Source organism: Simochromis diagramma, unplaced genomic scaffold (assembly GCF_900408965.1).
Source record: "Simochromis diagramma unplaced genomic scaffold, fSimDia1.1 OVJJ01000367.1, whole genome shotgun sequence".
NCBI classification, from domain to species: Eukaryota; Metazoa; Chordata; class Actinopteri; order Cichliformes; family Cichlidae; genus Simochromis; species Simochromis diagramma.
Genome location: NW_024387288.1, coordinates 852,748 through 875,671, shown reverse-complemented (window position 1 = coordinate 875,671; position 22,924 = coordinate 852,748). Strand labels below are relative to the sequence as shown.

General features: G+C 49.3%; 1 protein-coding gene across 1 annotated transcript in view; it reads left to right on the top strand.

Annotated features, from left to right (window-relative positions):
• Positions 1-6,631: 6,631 nt before the first annotated feature.
• The window catches only part of LOC120716342 (5'-AMP-activated protein kinase subunit gamma-2-like), a gene marked incomplete at its 3' end in the record, with an annotated part of 20,094 nt that continues 3,801 nt past the window's right edge, over positions 6,632-22,924 (top strand). Inside the window, exons 1-10 of the mRNA XM_040003853.1 lie at positions 6,632-7,041; positions 7,186-7,272; positions 9,469-9,540; positions 10,361-10,557; positions 10,665-10,786; positions 18,916-19,193; positions 21,033-21,081; positions 21,742-21,851; positions 22,011-22,092; positions 22,887-22,924. The exon at positions 22,887-22,924 is cut by the window's right edge and continues 21 nt beyond it. Coding sequence (XP_039859787.1) covers positions 7,186-7,272; positions 9,469-9,540; positions 10,361-10,557; positions 10,665-10,786; positions 18,916-19,193; positions 21,033-21,081; positions 21,742-21,851; positions 22,011-22,092; positions 22,887-22,924 — 1,035 coding nt within the window. The remainder of the gene's footprint in view (positions 7,042-7,185; positions 7,273-9,468; positions 9,541-10,360; positions 10,558-10,664; positions 10,787-18,915; positions 19,194-21,032; positions 21,082-21,741; positions 21,852-22,010; positions 22,093-22,886) is intronic.

The window sequence follows — 22,924 nt, the reverse complement described above, 5'->3', positions numbered from 1 at the left end:
GAAAAGGCAAAATGGGCCTGTTTGTTTCCAGTGTGGCGGTTTCCGTTCTCCCGTGTTTTGTGTGTCAGTCTTCTCGCCTGGGGGTGAAGACAGAGAGACTGTGATTGGTTGGCCTCGCATTGCAGAGGTGTGATTGGCTGACTGCGCTCAACCACAGCATTTTGGTTGGTTTGGAAATAATTTCTCAGGTAATCAAACCTACAGGTGAATGATGCATGCATTCAGGTGTGTGTGTGTGTGTGTGTGTGTGTGTGTGTGTCTTTGTCTGTGTGTGTGTGTGTCTGTGAGCCTGTGTGTGTGTCTGTGAGCGTGTGTGTGTGTCTGTGAGCGTGTGTGTGTGTGTGTGTGTGTGTGTGTCTTTGTCTGTGTGTGTGTGTGTGTGTGTGTGTGTGTGTCTGTGAGCGTGTGTGTGTGTCTGTGAGCGTGTGTGTGTGTGTGTGTGTGTGTGTGTGTGTGTGTGTGTGTGTGTCTGTGAGCCTGTGTGTGTGTGTGTGTGTGTGTGTGTGTGTGTGTGTGTGTGTCTGTGAGCCTGTGTGTGTGTGTGTGTGTGTGTGTGTCTGTGAGCGTGTGTGTCTGTGAGCGTGTGTGTGTGTGTCTGTGAGCGTGTGTGTCTGTGAGCGTGTGTGTGTGTGTGTGTGTGTGTCTGTGAGCCTGTGAGCGTGTGTGTGTGTATCTGTGAGCGTGTGTGTGTGCGTATGCGTGTGTGTGTGTGTCTGTGAGCCTGTGTGTGTGCGTATGCGTGTGTGTGTGTGTCTGTGAGCCTGTGTGTGTGTGTGTCTGTGAGCCTGTGTGTGTGTGTGTGTGTGTGTGTGTGTGTGTGTGTGTGTGTGTGTGTGTAAACAGTCACATGGTGTGACAGGTTTGAGTTTACACCTATTTCCTGCCTGTGTTACCTGAGAGACCGGTGACCTTTGACCTTCAGCAGCGCCACCTTCAGGTTAAAGCCTTCAAACTGAGCGTCCAACATGTGAGTGCTGCATGATTTATTCTACACGTGTGGAAGGAGGGCTTCTTCCTGTCCCTGCCTTTCACAATAAAAGCCCTGGACATGCACACTATGTGACTGAGATTTCATTTGTGAGGTCAAACAGCTGATTTCTGTTTATGAACGTCTCAGGCCCCACTGACTCACATCCAGGTGTCCAGATCCACAGACTGATCCTAACAAGCTGCTGCAGAGGTCAAAGGTCGCCTGTGTCCTTCTAACGCCCCTGTTCTTCCCTTCTGTGATGCCATACATGTAACATGAATGTCTACAATGCTGCTGCTGACCCTGATGATGATGATGATGATGAATATATTTCTGTAGATTCTTTTTATTGTTAGTTTTATTTTAGTGACATTGACCACATGCAAATCTGTGTTTGTACAGAGTGTGTGTGTGGGGGGGGGGGGTTAATGATCAGCACTGATCAATGAGAGTGTCAGTAGAGACGACAGTAGAGACAACAGTAGAGCTCCTGAAGCACAGACCACCTCAACACAGCAGAAATACCTCAGACTTTTCTACGAGCTGGATTTTTACATTTTGATGTTTGTGATCTTTTATTGTTTACTTTGTGTTTTTGTTGTTTCCATTAAACCCGCGGAGCTGCCCGGCCGTCCGACTCACAGCTCGCTGCCGTTTCACACCTGGACTTCCTCTCATCCTTCCTCCTCTCTCTTCAGGTTTCCTTCTTTCCTTTCCTCTACTACCTCCTTTCTGTTTCCTTCCTGACTCCTCGTCCACTCGCTGTTCTCTCCTTGCTGTAACAGGTCACATGGTTTAACGCCTCCTTGGGATCTGTTATTGTGATCGATTCAGTGACTCTAAAGTAAGGTGTAGTACTTCAGGCAGCGCTCCACCTGCAGTCTGACCTCCATCAGGGCTAACCCCGCCTCAGTCACTGACTCCAGGTGTTTCCAGGTGTTTCAGGAACTGGTTACCTCATTAAAGTCTCACAGGTGGAAACGCTGTGCTGCGCCCGCTTGTTTGTGCTCAGCACGGTTAGTGACTCAGCTGCTGCACGGTGCTTTCATTCTTTTATTTTTCCGTCCTGAGAATTCATCTCTGTAAATAATTTAGGACGCTCGTTCGACCCGTGTGCTGCAGTCACAGTCGGGCCGGGTAGTTTGGATCTCCAGCTGTTCCCCAGCAGCTGCCGCCTCCATGAGAACCGATGCAAGTTCCTGTGAGGCAGGACGGCGCATCAACGCTTCCAAAAATGCCCCAAAACCCTGAACTTCCTGTCGTCTGCTGACATCACCGGCTGTTCAGGGCCTCGGCCAGCTGATCTGACTCCACAGTACATGACTGCATACGGAAACACCTGGCCAGGTTATTTCATCAGAGTTAGCTTGTGCTGCTAGCACTGACCTGGCTAACACCTCCCTCAGAGCTGTGAGGGAGGTTCTGGTCTCCGAGTCCTTGGAGCTCGATGCTAAAGAGAGCGAGTCACGTGACTCCTTCCTCCAGCTTGTCCTGAGCAGGTGTGTGAAGATGGCCGCCTCCTTTTTGGTATTTTGGCCTGTGCCAAAGAAACGGCCGAGGTCAGAGACACGAGTTCCCTCACAGTCCTCTGTCTCTGCCATCGAAGTTTTTAAATAGTGACGAGCAGAAAGGAGTTCTGGGTGTTTATCCTCAGGACAGCCCTGTGAGTGTAGGACTGAACGCTCGCTGTGCTGACTGTGACGGCGAGCTGAGCTGTGATCCCAGCGAATCTCTGTTTAAACATGACGAAGGCGGGAAAAGAGCAGAGCTGCTAACGAATCGATCAGACACGCCGTGAACGAGCGAGGTACTGTCACTGGTCTTGGGACCCGCCCCCTCTGTCGACTTTGCTGCCAATCGACGGGCGCATTACTTAAACATCTGATTTTTTTTCTGGGGGGGGGGGGGGGGTGATCGTCATGGCAACAGTGACCCGTACTCAGGGTAAGCTAGCCCTGCTTTACATGGCAGTTAGGATTAGCAAAGCTAGCTGTGCGTTATCAGGCTGCTGACCTGCACAGCAAACCGCCTCGCCGTGTCAGCTGTGATCTGATTGGCTAACGGCTCTGCTGCCACTTTACGCTGAAGTAAAACAGCCGACCCAGAATGCACGGTTCCAAATGTTACGACATCTGGAGCTGCAGCTGGAGTCCTACACTCACTGAAAGTCATGAGCACCGTTCACTTCCTGTGGCATGGGCCGACAGAGGCGGCCAGCTCCACCAACGCCATCTGCTCCACCCGTGGGAGGAGCGAGCTGTGAGTCTCTAAACAGGAAGAGAAGCGACTGATCTTCATTGGCGTGACTGTAGGAGGAGCAGTTTAACATGTATAAATACACGTGTACATACATATATGAACAGGAAGGAGGAAGTGACATCTAACAAAATAAAAGCCTCTTCCTGGTTCCGGTCCTTCCTTCAGTAGAGGCGACTGATGGAGGTTCCTGGTTTTACTGTGGTGCTTTATAAAGAGAACCTCCACCTGCTCCGTCTGCCTGGAGACTGACAGGAAATGACCTGTGTGTGTGTGTGTGTGTGTGTGTGTGTGTGTGTGTCGTCGCTGTATGAATGTATCTGAGCCTCAGTGCGGTGACTCTGAGGCTCACACTCCAATAAACTGTAGAAAATGAAACTTTTTGTAAATGAAACAATAAAAATGTGACAGTATTTTAAACAGACTGCTGGATTTCTTTACCATAAGGTGGAGCAGGAAGAAGAGCACGGGTGGTGTTTGGTCAGGGGTGTCAAACATAAGGTCCGGGGGCCAGAACTGACCCTGTGGACACTCGAATGGTTGGAAGAAGTAAAGGAGGGTGGAGATTATCATACGTATGTAGTCTATGCTACACCTGTTAGAGAAACAGTGAAAGGTCATTTAGTATAGATGGAAAGTTTTTTGCAGCCACAGTAAAACAAAATGTTTTTTTTAGTTTTATTCAGTTCAATTCAGCTTTATTTATATGCCAAATCACAACAACAGTCGCCTCAAGGTGCTTTATATTGTACAGTAGATCATACAATAATACATACAGAGAGAAACCCAACCAATCATATGACCCCCTATGAGCAGCACTTTGGCAACAGTGGGAAGGAAAAACTCCCTTTTAACAGGAAGAAACCTCCAGCAGAACCAGGCTCAGGGAGGGGCGGGGCCATCTGCTGTGATTGATGAGAGAAGGAAGACAGGATAAAGACATGCTGTGGAAGAGAGCATATTTGTGTAATATGTGTAATGTATGACACATATTACACCTGTAACACCTACAGCATGTTCTAATCGCTCTAATAGGATATTATGGTCGACAGTATCGAACGCTGCACTGAGGTCTAGCAGGACAAGCACAGAGATGAGTCCACTGTCAGAGGCCATAAGAAGATCATTTGTAACCTTCACTAAAGCTGTTTCTGTGCTGTGATGAACTCTGAAACCTGACTGAAACTCTTCAAATAAACCTCTGCAGATGATCTGTTAGCTGTTTGACAACTACTCTTTCAAGGATGTTTGATATGAAAGGAAGGTTGGAGATTGGCCTATAATTAGCTAAGACTGCTGGGTCTAGAGATGGCTTTGTAAGCAAAGGTTTAACTACAGCCAGCTTGAAGGCCCTGAGTACTTTCTCCCACACTGGAAACACTGGGATGATCACATTATTTGAACATTACCTAATAAGACTGATTCAGCACAGACAGTTATGTTAAACTTTCCTAGCAGTCCTTCACAAACAGGGAACAGTCTGTCTATTCTCTCCATCTGTCAGCTGCTGCTGGCTCTTCCTCCTCCTCTTCCTCACACACTGCTGAGTTTGTCCTGGTGGATCATCAGGGCTGCAAAGCCTCACAGATGATGTGCAGCAGTGGGTCCCTCAGTCTGTCCTCACTCTGGACACTTGCAGTCGTCACACATGGAAATCAAATGTGTGATAAGCTGCAGGATTCAAACACAAGTGTAACTTATAAACACATGTTCATACTTTTATTCCACAATCAGAGAGAAAGAAACAGAGAGAGAGTGCAGGACAGACAGACAGGTGACAGTCTCAGGTGTACACACTGCTACACAACAGCACCAGAGAAGCAGGATTTAGTGTTTGTGTTATTACGAAACAAGAAGAGTTCCCAATTATTAAACTTTATTAAGAAACAGTATACACAACATGTACACAACCAGAACAAAATGAACATATGCCAGGGGGTGTAATACAAAGAGTTACATACATTCAAATAATTTGTAATTACTACAAATAGTAATAGTTTTCACAGCCTTTTTGTTAAGTGATCCACGAATCAATTTTATGTAACATAAAACATCATTATAGTAATGTTTAAAACTAGCCTTTTTGTTACTGTATTTGCATTTGTGAAAATAAAATTTAGCTAAGATAACTAACAAGTTTATTATAAAGTAAACATCATCTTTTTTTTTTGCCTTCGAAAGAAACAAAATACAACATTTTCCCGTTTCACAGTAAAGTCTTTGTAGAGATGTCCAGTTTCATCTTAGGTTGTGATTATAATATAGATAAGCTTCCAGAAAACCTCTCGATGTTTCACAAACAAGTTCTATTAGCTTGGTCGCTTATATATAAACACAACTTTACACCCCATACGCATTCAATTTGGAATAATAGGAACATAGTGCATAAAAATAAATCATTATTTTTTTCTAGGTGGGTTGAGAAACGGATTGTTTTAGTGAATCAGCCGTTTAATCCTAATGGGCAGCTTATGTCTTATTCAGAATTCTTAAACACTTATAAATTTCCAGCCACACCCAAAGAATATGCCATATTATTTGATGCAATACCTGCAGGTATTATAATGCTTTTTAAAGGTATTCAACCTTGCATATCATCTGTTTCTCTCCCCAACCCTGTGGATACACCCGTAGGAAGAATCTGTCTAACAAACCACAGTAAAAGTAATAAGAATATTCGTGCTTTGTTCCAGACAGAATCTCTAACTATCCCACATGTGGTCTCTTACTGGGATTTCTTTGTCAGTGACATTAACTGGAAAAGAGCATGGACAATTCCTAACAAGTATCTGTAACGAATAAAGTGAAGGAAGTCTCATTTAAAATACTGCATAAATTTTATCCTGCTAATCATTATATGACAAAGTTGAAAAGGGACATAAATGTGAGCTGTGGATTTTGTGGAAGCCATCCTGAGACTGTGCAGCACCTCTTCTGGATCTGTTCATGCGCTAGAACATTTTGGAAAGACTTCAGTAGATTCATTGCTGGACATCTCTACAAAGACTTTACTGTGAAACGGGAAAATGTTGTATTTTAACTTATTGTAAAAAGCCTCATTTTAAACATTACTACAATGATGTTTTATGTTACATAAAATTGATTCGTGGATCACTTAACAAAAAGGCTGTGGAAACTATTACTGTTTGTAGTAATTACAAATTATTTGAATGTATGTAACTCTTTGTATTACACCCCCTGGCATATGTTCATTCTGTTCTGGTTGTGTACATGTTCTGTGTACTGTTTCTTAATAAAGTTTAATAATTGAATTTAAAAAAAGAAGCGTGGTCCGGTGCACGCTTCGTGGTCCCATATATCCCACAATTCATAGCGCGGCGGTGGGTGTGGATAAAAAAAAGCGTACAGACCCTGAATTGGGACACCCTTCGTCGCGTCGCTGTGACGTAATCGGTCTCCAAATCCGCACTACGAAGCGTGCGGTCGCTGGGACACAGCTTGCGTCTGCGTCGTGACGTCGTACGAGCGCTCTTAGTAGTCATAGTAACAGTACTTCGTCTCTCATCCGAGCCGGAGCACGCGCTGCGTAATCGTGCCCGCTGCCGCCTCATGGAGCCTCCGCTCCACGCCCCGGCGCGCGGCAGCTGCACAGCCGCGATCCACGCACCGAGCCCCGGCTTGCTCCGCGCCGAGCCCCGGAGGAGGTCAGAGGACCCGGCAGCACGCGGACAGCACCGCTACTGCATTACTACGACAGAGTACACGCTGAGAGTACACAGGTGAGCCAGCAGCGCCCACTCACCTGGACTCCATCCAGCAGCAGGAGTACTACTGCAGTACTACAGGAGGTCAGTGTAAGTACTACTGCAGTACTAAAGCAGTACTGTAGTACTATAGCAGTGTCAAAGCAGTACTTAAATACCACAGCAGTAGTTGGAGGCCGTGCTGTGCTGGGTGGAGATAAGCTGATAATTGTCTGAGCGGATATTCTGCTGCAGATGGGGAGCACGGCTGAGAGGAGGGAGGAGGAGGAGGAGAGGAGCGACAGGAGGAAGAGGAGGAGACCGCTGAGGCTCCACATGCCTGTAAGTGTGTGTGTGTGTGTGTGTGTGTCTCATATCATAACATCGCCAACAGAGGCACAGCAAATGTTGCTCGGAGACCAGGGGAGGGGCTTAGGTCCCTCATCAGACCAGTGTGTGAGGAGGTGGGCGGGGCTAACAGGTGCAGCCTTGTGTGAAATCAGACAGAAACTTAAAGCAGTCGAGTCAGCATCGCTCCGTCTGATCCCACAGAGATGATGACGAGGCAAGAAGCACGGGCGCACGCACGCACGCACACACGCACACACACACACACAGAGCCGCAGTGACCGGCAGTCAGCAGCTGTTCTGGTTGGAGGACGCTCGTCCATGCAGGACTTCATGTGAACACGCTGAGGACAGGCTTGAGTCCCTGCAGGTTTGAGATGAAGCCACACTGAGTGATGGTGGTGGTGGGCGGGTGAGAGGCGGGTGAGGCCCGGTGGATGGGAGTGTTTGAGGAGTGTTCCTGCTCATCTCCTCTGGTCTCATGGTCCACACTAATGTCCGTGGCTGACTCCGAACTGCATCACAGACCGCCTCCGTCACCACCCCGAGGCAGCCAAACACTGGCTGATTTAATCTGTTGTCCAACAATTAGCCTGATCCCCAGAGGACAGATTGACCTGGAGTTCACTGAGGGTCACGGGTCAACTCGACTCTCGTCCACCTCTGGAACCACTAAACACACACACACACACACACACACACACACACACACGCTAGGGGAAGCATTATGTCTATTGTCTAATGTCTGACCTGCTGTCCATCTACACCATAGGTGTCAAACTCTGGCCCGCGGGCCAAATTTGGCCCGCAGCCTACTTACATTTGGCCCGCAAAGCCATACCAAATTACTATCAGAGCTGGCCTACTGGTATTATACAGCTAATATATATATTGTTTAGTATTAAGCTTTGCTTGTTCCATATTCAGTTTTTCAGCAAAACGTGTTTGAGTCCATAAGAAAAGATTCGTTTTCATATCTGGAGGAATAAATATATTTCAATAAATATTAACGTCAGCCCGCGACTTTGTTCCAGTTTTGAATTTTGGCCCACTGTGTATTTGAGTTTGACACCCCTGATCTACACCAAGCGGTGCAAGTCTAAAGCTAGGAAGATTATGATGGACCTCTCCCATCCCAACAATGGACTCTTCTCACTATTGAGGTCTGGGAAGCGCTTCCGCTCCCTTAAGGCCAAAACAGAGAGAATGAGGAGGAGCTTCTTCCCCCAGGCTATTCGGGGCCTGAACCAGGTGTAGGACTGGACTCTCCCACACACGTCACCACACGCACCACCACACATTTCCTATAATCCTATAATTCCTATCATTTATAATCCTTATCTTTATAATCTCTTCTGCTATTTGCACATTCTTTACTGTAAATTCCTAAGTTAATTTGTAAATTTTTGTAGTAAACTGTAAATTGTAAATATTGTAAAACTTTTCTTCTGTCATTTAATGGTCGGGCATTGTACAGCTACAAGCATTTCACCCCCATGTCATACTGTGTATGGTTGTGTGTGTGTGACAAATAAAATTTGAATTTGAATTTGATTTATTAGATGTCCCCACAAAGATATGAAAACACGACTGTGTGTGTGTGTGTGTGGATGACACAGTTGGTCCACATCCCAGCCATCCGTTTCCAATGGCAACCAGTGAGACAGGCTGGTGAGAAAGGCAGTGTGCTGGAGGATGAGGGGCAAGTGAACCCTGATCGCCGCCTTGCAGGATGCTCTCCTCGTGGTGACCTCTGACCTCTGAGCTCCCCTCGGGAAGAGTGTAGTGGTGAACAATTTTGCTCAGAGGAAGGTGAAGCCGCATCCGCCTGTGCGGGTGTTGCTGCTCGCGGTGTGTCGCCCTCTATGACTTCCTGCTCGTTGACTCGATGACGCTGTAACCTGCAGGACGAGTTTAAAGTTGGGAGACGCAGATGGAGGCGGAGTTTGATCTCAGACTCTCAGACCAGCTGAAACCAGAGTTTATGCTTCAGCCGGCTCAGCAGATGTTTGCTGATAATTTCAGCCTGCTCCCTCGTCGCCCTCATGTTTACCTCCCAAACTGTCCCATGATGCAACAGGAGAGGAGGCTGCTCCTCGGCACGCCAGGCGTCTGAGTTTCCGCTTCGCTCTGCAGTTCAGCAGTTCAGCAGTTCAGCTGTTCAGCGTTATCGTCTCTGTGTTGCTGCAGGACCTGAGCGTCTTCACCATGCCCTTCCTGGACGGAGACCCGGGCCGAGCCGAGAGGGACGGCGGGAGTAAGGTAACGCCATGTTTAATTTAACCTGACCCCGATTTGATTTCAGAGTAGAGGGAATCACATTCGTGTGCAGCGTACTGAGCCCGGGCCTGAGTCAGTGCAGTGCTTTCTTTCCTCTCAGCACCAAACTGTAGATTTTGTCACTCCTAATATTGTAGCCAGGATGGATTGTTTCACCTGCATGGAGACCTTTGACCTCATGTTGTCACAGCCAAACCTTCCAAACACCAGCGCCACACCTCAGATCCACTGCGGACCTTTAATCTGCTTAAAGACATAAAGATGCTCGTGAATAGTCTTGGAGTCAATGGTCCAATGACTGTGTGTAGGATGTATATAACCTGCTGCACAAGTGTCCTGGGGGGAGGCATGGCTACGCACAGGTGGGAAAGGCGCAGTGGAAGCTTTGAGTTGTTGTGTAAAGGAAGGCGATCGCTCAATCAGTCACGTGATTATTGGACTAACACTTTGGTCCCTTTAAAAAGAGGCTGGCACATGTTAAAGCGCTGACACTCCTAAACCCTCATCCAGTCTGAATGTGGCCACCTCGACTGCACGCTGAGTCTGCACGTTGTCACGTTGTGTCCATTACATAACTACAGCTGGAATATGTTTCAGTGAACGGGTAAAAAACCAAACTTGTGTCCATGTCCAAATATAAATGGACCTGACTGTATGATGTAAACAGAACTGGTCCTAGCAGGGAACCCTGAGGAGCAGCATGTCCAGCTGTGTGCTGACGTCACACAGCTGTTCTCCAGCTGTTCCACAGCAGAACAGATCCAGTTAGGAAGGTTTACCATCATGACTTCCTCCCATCCAGCAGGGGGAGCCCGTGTGCCACTCTGCCAGCCCCACCAGGAGCTTCTTCCATCGGTCTCCCTTCAGCCGACCCTCCAGCCCACGCTCCGCCCCCGCCAGGACCTCCAGCTCCAAGACCAGCCCCAGCTCTCCTAAAACCATCTTCCCCTACCAGCCCGGACCCCCACAGCTGGACTCACCGCCCAGATCCCCACGCAGGTAAATAAACACACCTGAACACACACACAAACATGAAAAGTGACACTCGGAGATTTATCTTTAAAGAGACTCACACTGCACTGTGTGTGTGTGTGTGTGTGTGTCAGGCTGAGTTTCAGTGGGATCTTCAGGTCTGCCTCCAGGGATTCAAACCATCAACCCTCATCCTCCCCCGTCAGCATCAAACTGTTCAGCCGCAACAAGAGAGACAAGGCCAGAAGTACAGTGTGTGAGTGTGTTATTGTATAGTGTTACATTAGAGCCTGACGCAGGAGTGTTTTAGTGTTTGTGGAAACGCATGCATTCACCTGCACACACACACAGAACCTGGAGTGTGTCCTGCCTCGGTGCACCTTTCGCACCATCTAGTGGTCGTGTAATTGAGCCAAGAGAACAAACAGCAAAGCCGATTCTCCGCCCAGATGTAATAATGTTCAAAGGTAGGCTGTAAGAACACACCTGAGATTTTAAAGTTTCAGGTAAATGACTCAGCAGATCAGGACCTCCTCCTCTTCCTCACTCGCTGCTTTCAAACTGTCAATCTTCTCCTGACTCAAGTGTTTCAGTGATCAGGTGAGCTAAGAGGAATGCTAACATAGAAATCAGCACAGAGTAAAGCTAAAGGTGGACACCAGGGCCAGAGACTTCATTATCTCCATGTATCCATCGCCTGGAGTCACAGACAGGAGCTGAAGCTGTCTCTGAGTCAGACTTGGACCTCAGACCTCAGACTTCAGACTCAGACCTCAGACTCAGACCTCAGACTCGGACCTCAGACTCGGACCTCAGACTCGGACCTCAGACTCGGACCTCAGACTCGGACCTCAGACTCAGACCTCAGACTCAGACCTCAGACTCAGACCTCAGACTTCAGACCTCAGACTTCAGACTTCAGACTCAGACCTCAGACTCAGACCTCAGACTCAGACCTCAGACTTCAGACTTCAGACTTCAGACTCAGACCTCAGACTCAGACCTCAGACTTCAGACCTCAGACTTCAGACTTCAGACTCAGACCTCAGACTCAGACTTCAGACTCAGACCTCAGACTCAGACTTCAGACTTCAGACTTCAGACTCAGACTTCAGACTCAGACCTCAGACTCAGACCTCAGACTCAGACCTCAGACTCAGACCTCAGACTCAGACTTCAGACTCAGACCTCAGACTCAGACCTCAGACTTCAGACTCAGACCTCAGACTCAGACCTCAGACTTCAGACTCAGACCTCAGACTCAGACTTCAGACTCAGACCTCAGACTCAGACCTCAGACTTCAGACTCAGACCTCAGACTTCAGACTCAGACCTCAGACTCAGACCTCAGACTTCAGACTCAGACCTCAGACTCAGACCTCAGACTTCAGACTCAGACCTCAGACTCAGACCTCAGACTCAGACTTCAGATGTCTGTGAAGGTTCCCAGTCATCCAGGTCATTGTAGTCTAAGGAGCTTCAGAACTGAAGAAGCTTCTCAGATGAGAGGTGAAACGTCTTCAAGCCACTTAAAGAAATCCAAACGCTTTTATTTCCAAGCTCCTTAGACTACAGACTCAGACTTTAGAGTCAGACCTCAGACTTCGCGTTTATCGCTGGATCACTTCTGCCGGCTGCTGTGAGTGTGAGCAGCCTGAATGCAATCAATGCTCCGGATATTAAAAGTCAATTCAGACTCTATTAGAGGGAATAAATCAGCTTAGCAGCTGCTGTTATTAACACAGGCCCTCACACACACACTCCCTCTGCCCCTCGCCGCCCCTCCCGGGTGAATTTCCGGAGCAGGGCTTGGCGTCTCTTCAGTCGGAGCGTTTGGCAGCTCGGGCTCGCTCTCACACGTGCTCGTGCTGCAGAGGACTGCGGTGGACTCTAACCTGGAACTGTGACGTAACCCTACAATCCTCTAAAACATTCTGCAAAAAAGCCCATAATGTGAGGGTGCACTCACACTTAGTCCCCACTGCAGGGCTCATAAGCCTCAAACCTGCAGCCTCTCTAACGTCCAGCAGGGGGCGACTCTGATTGGTCAGTGATGTCAGAGCTGGTGGTCTCGCTCTGATTGAATGAAGTTTAACTTTGTTCTCAATAGAAGGAAAACGATGATGCGATGATTCTGGGCGGGGTTACTCTGTGATTGACAGGCTTCTTTCTTGGCTTAGCTTTAAAAAAGCTTTTATTTTGGTAGTTCAGAGGTCTTTTTCCTGCAGACTTCCTCTCGGTGAACAACTGGATGGATGCTTGTTACAGGAGGAGACCCGGGTGTCCTAGGAGATGAAGGGGGTGGGTGGAGCATAGGGAGGTCTGAGCGTGTCTGTCTACGCTGTTGGTGGGTTAAAGTTGAATGACTGACCTTTAGTTTCTATGGTAACAGCCAACATGGGGCTGGTTAGCCTGCTAGCTGAAGCTGATGTCTTCATCACGCTGGCATGACACACAGCGTCCACACACGGAGCGTTGCCTCAGTAATGCTCGTATTTACCAGTACTCTCATTGGCCTCAGAATTCAGAAAACATTACCTCAGGACCCGCCCACTTTGTGTCGCTAGCTTCCAGTGTCTGTGACTTCTGGGGTCACGCTGAGCTCTGCCCGGAGCAGGGCTGGTATCTCTGCGAGCCCAGCTGTGGGAGGTCCTGCTGGGGGCGGAGCCTGAGCCTCTCAGAGTCTGCGGTTCAGAATGACCCAGCGAGGCTGTGACAGCTGATCCGTGCTGGTGCCAGCGCCCCGCTGCTGTGTAAGTAAACAGTGACCTGATATTAGAAAGCTGCCGCTGTATCCGCCTCATGATCCTGTAACTGTGATCCTTCAAAACCGCAGTGCGGCGCCTCGGGCTGGGCGGAGCAGAGAGCGCCTTTGTTCCCGTCTCACGCTGTGACCACCTGCAGCATGAACTCACGGCCTTTTTCCCACACTGCAGGAAGCGTGGACGTCACCGACGTCGGAGCGCTCTGAGGACTTACTGTGGAAATAACACACGTTACATCATCATGGCCTGATTTCACACCGCAGCAGCTTCACAGCCGTGTTCGAAGCCTCAGACCTGTGACATCACCAGGGAGTCAGACACACGCCACGAATGCTCGTTACGGTCTCGCTGCCGCTCGCTCACGTCATGTCGTTATCTCCTCACCAATCAGATCTCAGGTTTGTCTTTCCTGATGAGCGTCAGTAAGAAACAAGACACTTTATTAGGTACACCTGTTTGTAGCGTGGCGGAAGCTGCCGGAAGCGTTCCTCAGAGGCTTCGGTCCATGATGGGATGACATCATCATGACATCATCACACTGATGATCCCACAGGTGAAATCTGTGAGTGTGGAGGCGTCCGAGTGCAGCGACCTCAGCCGCCGCTCACGTCCCCGTATGTCAAACCGTCCCCCTGTGGCGGTGACGCTCACAGTGATGACTCAGTTTATCACAGACTTTGATGCATGTTTGTGACCTCACAGCGCGTTAGCTTCAGTCAGAGCACAGAGCGAGACTCCACCCCCTTCCTCCTCCTCCCCCTCCTCCACCCGCTCCCCCTCCTCCCCTCCTGCTCCTCCTCCCTCAGAGAGGCTCAGTCTGACTTTAGCTCCACAGTGTTTTTCAGTGCAGGCAGCAGAGGGAGGCGTGGCTACCACACACACAGAGCGAGCTCTGATACTCTGCGGGGCTCAAACAGTCCGAGGACTCTGCAGGACAAACACGTCCGTTCACCTGTCCGTCTCCCCGTCTCCGTGTGACTCAACAGGACGTCGGGACTTTTTGCGGACTTGAACTTCCTGCCTGGACTTTGACGACAGCACTTTCTCCTCCTCTGCCGTCCTTCAGGCTTTAAACTGAACTCTGTAAGAAAAACACTGAAAACTTAAAACTGACGGACCCCGCAGCAGCCAATCAGAACGCAGCTATTGTCTTCAGAGCCTCGGGATTGGCTGACAGCTCCTGACTTTTGACCTGAGCTCAGTTTGTGCAGTTCTAGTGAAACACACTCTGCAGGTTTGATGTGGTTTATGCTGTTTGACTGTTTCCTGTTTCCACGCGAGGAGCAAAGATGAATTTGTATTTTTAAACCAGTGAATGAAATCCAGACTTTACTTACAGTGTTTTACTCATTTGGTTATTAACTGTTTATAACCGTCGCCGCTTTGAAGGAGACGTTTGATTTAGCTTTGAGTGTTTTTGATGGCGATGAGGCGTCTGAGCAGCCTGGTGCTGAGGAAGTGGAAGGAGAAGGAGCGATGGACAGGGAGGAGGAGGAGCGAGCCGTACGCAGGAGGAAACGAGGAGGAGGAAGACGAGGGGGAGGAGACGAAGAAAGAGAACAGGGACAGACTGACGTACGGACGGATGATGAGGAGGAAGTCTGAACCGTGTGGAGCGACGGAGGAGGACCAAACAGAGGAGAAGAAGAAGAGCGGCGCACGGAGAGAGCGCAGGACGTATGAGCCCAGCGTGGAGGAGGAGGTCAGGAGAGACAGGAGGAGGGCGGAGCCGGGCAGAGGGAGAGAGAGGAGGAAGTCCACGTCATGGTTAATGGCGGAGGACCGAGCGGCAGGCCAGGCGGATGGGACGAAGCTGAGGCGGCGGTCAGAGCCCTGCGGCGTGCTGCACGTGCAGCTGCTTCCTCTGTCCGGCAGGAGGAGGCGGGAGCTGCTGCAGAGGAGGACGGGCCGCCGCGCCTCCTGCAGCGAGGAGGAGGAGTGTCATATGACCAGGGGGCGGTCGGACCCCGTCGGGCCGCTCGACTACAGTAAGCAGAACACTGCACGGTGGTTTATCGACCCGCCTCCCCACGAGGGCACCTCCTGCTGCAGCTCTGCACCTCCTCCTGTTGCAGGGACCCACAGCCTCACTGCTGCAGGGTCCCTGGTGGTCTCAGGTGTGTGTGCAGGTGCAGCTCTCAGGCGCTCTGGTCTCGGCCAACACGGCGTCTGCCGATCAGTCCAGAGCTGCAGGAGGAGGCGAGACGGGCTCGTTAGATCAGGTCTGTGTGGGATCAATCAGAGCTAACGGTCTTAAAGGCTGTAGACTGAGCTGTAGACTGAGCTGTGTCCTCACGCGGGACGAGAAAAAAATGTATCTGTAAACGTGATCACAGAGTTTAGTACAGAAGGTCACGTAGAGCAGGAAGTGTCCAGAGCCCAAGGAAAAAAGTGCAACAATCTGACAAACTTTATTCACACGTTTGATTCAGGCTGAAACACAACATGCAGGAGACCGTCAGCTGACTCCACGGCGCTCCTGTTCTTCAGCTCGTTTCACCTCCAATGTCCGCTTCAATTCAGCTTTATTTATGTGGCGTGAATCACAGCCACAGTTACCTGAAGTAGACCCTACCATAATACAAAGAAACCTGAGCACGCAGAGCACGTGGTGACAGTGGGAAGGAAGAACTGACCTTTAATAGCCTTCGTCTATCCGGTTGTTCAGTCTGACGTCACTAGCCGTGTCTGGGCCTAAACTCCGCTGCAGGTCCATATATCAAACGATCACTGTGGCATTACTGAGAGTTGAAAAACTGTCTAAAGTCATCTTTAATAAAATGATCAGCGTTCTGCTCTACCAGGTGTAACAATTGAGTTTAACATCCAGGCATCCATGAAAACGGAATTTATGACATTTAACGGAGTTAGAAGTTAGCAGGAAGTTAGCTCGCTAGCTTCTATCTAAATACAATATAGCATGTCCTGACTGCGGGGTTTTGGAAACAAATTAAAACGTACAGCTCTGTTATCACTTCCAACATAAATGAAGACAGAAAACTAAACAGCAGTGACGTTTGTAGGGTTACTGAAGTTGAGCTAGCTGGTATATAATGATGTGCTACGTGACCGCTAGCGACACAGCTATGTTAGCATAATATAAACAAGCTAACTTTTTTTCCACTCGATAAAAGTTAACGTGAGTGTTCTCGGTGGTCAGGAACAAATGTAATCGCATGGCAGGATGCTGTAAAAGGACCAAACTTCAGCCAGGAGAACAACTGAGATAATCCATCCACAATACGAGGTTAGTCATTCATATACTGCTGCATGGGCTGGGCTGTAGTTACATCCTAAGGTTTTAAAAACTGAGCTTAAATTAATGATTAGCGGTAATAAAAGCCGAGGGAGGTCAACAGTGATCACTGACTGTTTTAGGAGCTTTTTGAGATCAAATAGAAGAAAATACAAAACATTAAACATGTTAACAACACAAAAGCCATATTAAACGCAGACTACTTTAGGCCCGGAAGTAGGATTCGTCGCGTCATCACTGAACAACCGGATTGCAGCATAACTAAGGGAGGATTCAGGGTCACCTGGTCCAGCCCTAACTATATGCTTTAGCAAAAAGGAAAGTTTGAAGCCTAATCTTGAAAGTAGAGATAGTGTCTGTCTCCTGAATCCAAACTGGAAGCTGGTTCCACAGAAGAGGGGCCTGAAAACTGAAGGCTCTGCCTCCCATTCTACTTTTAAATACTCTAGGAACAACAAGTAGGCCTGCAGAGCGAGAGCGAAGTGCTCTAATAGGGTGATATGGTCCTACAAGGTCATTAAGATAAGATGGGGCCTGATTATTTAAGACCTTCTATGATTCAGGACCTCCACCACAAAGGCACCAACCGTTGTGCAGGTGTAGCTCCACTCAGCTGTCTCAGCAGCGGAGCTGCAGCCACAATCTGAGCACGTTCATGAGCTCAGGTGAGCGCCAGGTTAGCCGGTCCTCACATCAGCTCTGCTCAGGGCCTCTGTTCACCTGTGTGTGTGTGTGTGTGTGTGTGTGTGTGTGTGAACAAAGAAAGGCTGCAACACAAACGTCACCCTGTCATGGCCGCTGCGGTCCGCCTCAGCGTGCGTCACGGCGCCATGGATCTTTTCAGCAGAACTGAGCCTGTAATCAGTGTTTGTGTGATCAGCTGATAGTGTCGCCATGACCTCACAGCGGCGTGGACACGCCCACACACACACAGAACAATCATTACAACTTTATTGGTCCAGCACGCACTTACAGATACAGTACAGTGTGAGTCACAGAGCAGGCGGCGGAGGGAGGAGCAGCAGCCTGTGGACACAAGGTGGAGGTGCTGGAGATGAAGCAGGTGGAGACTGGCAGCAGATGTGATGAGGTCAGAGCAGGAGGAGCAGCGTGAAGCCACCTAACTCCACCCCTTCCTCAGCTTCCATCCAGCCCTGTGGTTACTGGGGTCAGAGGTCAGACTCTGACCCAGAGTGTGACTGCGGCACCGCGAACATCTTTGATACTGTCTGTGGTTAGAACATGACCCTAATGTCCAGCAGGGTGCATTGTGGGACATGTAGTCTGCAGTGATCTGGGCCTGAAAGGACTCACACGCTCACAGCGCTCTCTCAGAAACGTTTGGTCCTGCTTAATTCAGACAGTTTGAGCCCTGACTGTGTGTGTGTGTGTGTGTGTGTGTGTGTGTGTGTGTGTGTGTGCGCGCGCGCGCGCGCGCGCACGCACGCATGCATGTGTGGTCCTCTTTCTAATCTGTTAAAGTGCCGTCACTTTGTGTTCCCCCCAGCACTGTGTAGAGTTTCCTATTAGCAGATTGCTGTGTGTGTGGGAAGTACAAGCTAACCTACATTATTAAACACACACACACACACAGAGCACTGAATGTTCTCTGCTTTTGTTGCCGGCACGTTCACATCTTTCTGTGCACAAACAGACGTGACCTGCCAGCAGCAGGCGAGCAGATAAGAGGCGGGGCGTCTGGGTGACGAAGGGCACTCTGCTCTTCATCGCTCGCTCTCCGCGTTATTCGTCCTGCCCGTAAGAAGCCCCGCCCCCTTTTAAAAGATAAGCTCGGAGATGCAAACACATGTTACAACAGCAGACGCACAGGGCAGCGATAAATGTTACACTCAGCAACCACACAGTACACACAGTACGAGCAGTATAATCACGTATGTGTAAGTATGTTGGTGCAGTGCAGGAGGAACAGCAGGTACTGAGACATGTACAGAGCTGGAGGCGGGTCCTCCTGCTCGGTCAGGTCCCTGTACTCCGTGTTGTCCCATCAGCAGCGACACTCATGAGGGGCAGCACATCCTGATTCTAAAAATCAGAGGTTTTGTGTGTGTCACAGATGATGCAGTGACCCTGAACCTCCTGCAGGAGGCAACGTCTGCTCACTTACTCCTGAAGCCTCACTGACCGCTCCTCCTTCTCCTCTCTCCCCCCCATTTCACGCCCCCCCCTTCTCATTTTCTTCTCCTTACTTCCCTGTTCTTCTTCATCTCCTCCTCCTACTTCCTGTTTTTCTCCTCCTGTCTTCATTTTCTCACCTCCTCCCTTCCTTCCCTCTTTTCTTTATAATTAATTCTTTCTGATTTTTTCTCCTTTCATTTCTCCTCATCCTTCTTCCTCTCCTTCCAGCCCACAGTCTGTCCTCCCCTCCTCCCCCTTCTGCTCCTCCGGTCTCTCGTCAGGAGGAGGCGAGTGTTTTCCATCTGGAGACGTACCTGACGGAGCCGAGGCGTCCGGAGACCAGGAGGCTGCGCTCCTTCTCCTCGCCCCCCGACACCGGCCAGCGAGTCTCTACGTTCTCCTCCGCCTCCTTCACCTCCCTTTCCTCCTCCTCCTGCTGTCAGAAGCCTCCACTGGCCCCGCCTCCTGTGGCATCTCCTCCTCCTGCTCCCCCTGTTGGGACGCTGGTGAGTGCGGAGCGTTTATTGATCCTCTATGTTTGCTGGATGGTGTTGGTGGTGCTGACCTACAAACAAACGTCACAGAGTCTCACCTTTTATTTATTTACATTTATTATTTTAAAAACGAAACACGTTTAATCAGAAATCAAAGAAAACCAGAGGAAATGCTCCAAAACCCTGAGCTCCGGCTCTCATCGGCCGTTTCCGGTCATCTCCGGCTCTCATCGGCCGTTTCCGGTCATCTCCGGCTCTCATCGGCCGTTTCCGGTCATCTCCGGCTCTCATCGGCCGTTTCCGGTCATCTCCGGCTCTCATCGGCTCTTTCCGTCAACCCAGCGCGGGGATGCTGAGGCGCACGCAAGTTCGCGTCAAGTTCACACGGATAATGAGGCGGGAACCGGAAGTTGTACTTTCAAAATAAACTCAACCAGCTGGTGTTTTAAAAACAGGTGAATTTTAATGGGACAGGCTGGAGCTCTGCATTTGTCACCTGTGTTTGAAATTAAATATATTTATAACAGAAAAATTCAGGTACAGGACAATAGTGACTATAGAAAACAGAGCTGGTTCCATTTTAATTATGTTATAAAACTAAAATGCTTTATAAAGAAAGCCAAAAACATCCTGGCGGTGCTGAAACGTTTTGGTAAGATAAATGAAAGTTTCCAGTCTTTCACTTTCGGTTCTTTTTCTGATTATTATTTATATTAATTTTATTTTTAAGTTAACAAAAAAATAAATTAATATAGTCTAAAAACGCGCTTTTTTCTCCTATGCTTTGTTGTGAAATGTCGCACCGGAAGTGCCACCTGTTAGCTCCGCGAGCTTGTTAGCGGCTGCGGCTCCGGTGGTCGCGGCTGCTGTTTCAACCTGAAGCCGACTGGAGACGGACGTTTACCGGCACAGCAGGTTCTCCGGGGCGCACACGGGATGAAGCCGTGAGTGTCCCGCTGATCCCCGGATACGAACCCCGAGGCGGACCGGAGCGGAGGAGGAGGACAGACGGTTTGATGAGCGGCGGCTGTCGGGTACGCGCTAACGTCACTGTCGTGTTAGCACTGATTTCTCCGCAGCAGAAGCGCGTTCAGGAATCAGCGGTGTTAACGCGAAAGCGCCGCCGTTTCATGTCCGTCACACCTGGGACGCTGACACTCCACCGCGGCGACGGGGACACGTGACCCCGGCGATCGGCTGCCGCCACACCACGCTTAATGACACGGAGGCGTGACCGCGTGCTCACCGGAAGATGCCCCGTGACAGCGCAGGCCCCCACACCCACTCCCACACCAGCTGCCCTCCTTCATTAAACACGCTCACAGCTGCTGCAGGTAGCATTCACCTGGCAGATGCAGGTGGGCATTGACGTCATGTTAGAAAACAATCCAATCAGCAGCTGCCCTGTTAAAGGTACAGGCTGGAGTCACCCTCTGCAGACTGTAGCTCATACTTCCACCAGCAGGAGGCAGATTTTACCTGAAGGGTTGTATCAGCAGTAGAAGGAGTTTAACCCTAGTTTAATGTTAATTTGTGAAACTGATTAAATGGTTAATCAGCGTCAGAGTGGGCGATGATCAGGGTCAGAGTGGGTGATGATCAGGGGTCACAGTGGGTTGGAGTGCGTGTTACTCGTGTGGGCATTTTCTGAGTGGACTGTGTGGATCTTCACACTGAACAGCCACAGAAACATGCCGTCTTTGAACCATGAAATTTCTCCTGGAAGTATAAATATTGGAGTGTTTCTCTGCACAGTGTGTGTGTGTGTCAGGTGTGATGTTGGCAGTAAACCTGCACACGGAGCAAAGATGGGCGGGCAGATGAACACCTGTGCCGTGTCCTTGTCTGCAGGTGGAGGTTGCAGACGCCATGTCGAAGCAGCCGGACCCCGATGATGCCGGTAAGACCCTGAGCTGAGGTGTCCGTATCAGCCTGTCACGAGTCTGTGTGCTGCCTGATGATCAGCATCGATGAAGGACAGCCGTCCTTTTACAGATGTTACAAACAGCTGGAGCGGCCCGTCCCTGGCGACTGGGCTGCAGCGTGACTCGCTCCGACGTGATTGGCAGGAGGAGACGCTCACAGAGCTGCAGCTTGTTAAAGATATAAGTTACATGTAATGATGTAAAGATGAGGAGGGATTAAACGTGGCAGAAACATTCAGGTAACCCTGAAAATCATCCTCCAGCAGAGGGACCTGTGAACCGGTGACGTCCAATCAAAAGCCTCGGGTTTCACCCAGAGGCTAAAAGCGTCTGACGTCATCGTCCTGCAGCTGGCAGGGCAACCAGCCGTCAGCTGTTCTGTTGTCAGGGCAACAGACGGCTTTAGAGACCAGCTCAGCTGATCAGTGTGTTGAAATCACCGTGGCAACCAGCTCATGGAGATTACTGTCGTGTGGCGCACACACACTGAGGTTTTTTCTGTTAATGCTGTTATGATAATCTGAAGGGCGAGCAAGGCACTTTCTCTCTGTGACTCAGCAGGAAGTGATGTAAGACTGCAGGTGTGGATATCTGGGGTGTACAGAGGTGCTGACCTCAGATCTGTGTCTCTGCAGCGTCCGAGGCGTCGGAGAGAGACATCTACATGCGCTTCATGAAGTGCCACAAGTGCTACGACATCATCCCCACCAGCTCCAAGCTGGTGGTGTTCGACACCACGCTGCAGGTGAGACGCCGGGGCGGCACGCCACAGCCTCCGTCGCCACTGAAAACTTTAATCAGTGTGTGTGTGAGCAGAGACACGCCCACACGGCCATCAGTGACTGATTATTGGTTATTAGACCGTCGCTGATTATCGGTCCGGTCTGTCTCCCTGCTGTTTCAGGTGAAGAAGGCGTTCTTCGCTCTGGTGGCCAACGGCGTGCGAGCCGCTCCGCTGTGGGAGAGCAAGAAGCAAAGCTTTGTGGGTAAGATTCACAGCAAGACACACCACCTTTCAAAATAAAAGCTTCTTTGTGAAAATAATAATCTTTGGATGGACCCAGAAAACGGTCAGCTCAGTGACCTCACTTCCTGTACGTGAATAAAACCCGAGTAATGAACTGAATTAATCACCTGATCATACCTGAGGTCACATCCGTCTTTCGCTGCTCAGGTTAAACATACATAAGTCACTTAGATAAGTTAAAAAATGTTATTGTTTGGCTTTTTCTAGTATTTTATTTGTTCCTGAGTAAATCGGTTTGGCTGAGATTATAGTTTTTACACAGCTGAATAAACGTCAAGCAGACAGCTGATCATCAGAAGTGTGAGATGCTCCAGAATTTACTCCGGTGTCCTGTTATAGTTTAGATAGCAAGGAGTTTATTAAACTTCACCGAAACAATCTGCAGATTTCATTAAAATTTAATAAACTCTCATCTTGTCTTTATTGTTAGTGAGCACAGACCTGAAACACTTGAAGCTGTAAGCTAATGATGGTTATATAAGAGCAGATGCTGCTGGTGCAATAAGCTGTACTTTTACGTCCAATGGATGATGATCTGATTAGTCGACTATCAAAATAATCGTCTGTGGCAGCCCTACCCACACACACACTCGTTTTCATATCTTAGTGGGGACATCTAATTATTGTCCCTCACTCTGAGCCGAACCATAACCTAACTGTAACCCTGACACTACAACCACACAAATGTATCCCAACCCCTGGGCATGCCAATCTTGTTCCCTGCTGGAGTTGATTCGTGGATCTCTGTTTCAGGAATGTTGACCATCACTGACTTCATCAACATCCTCACC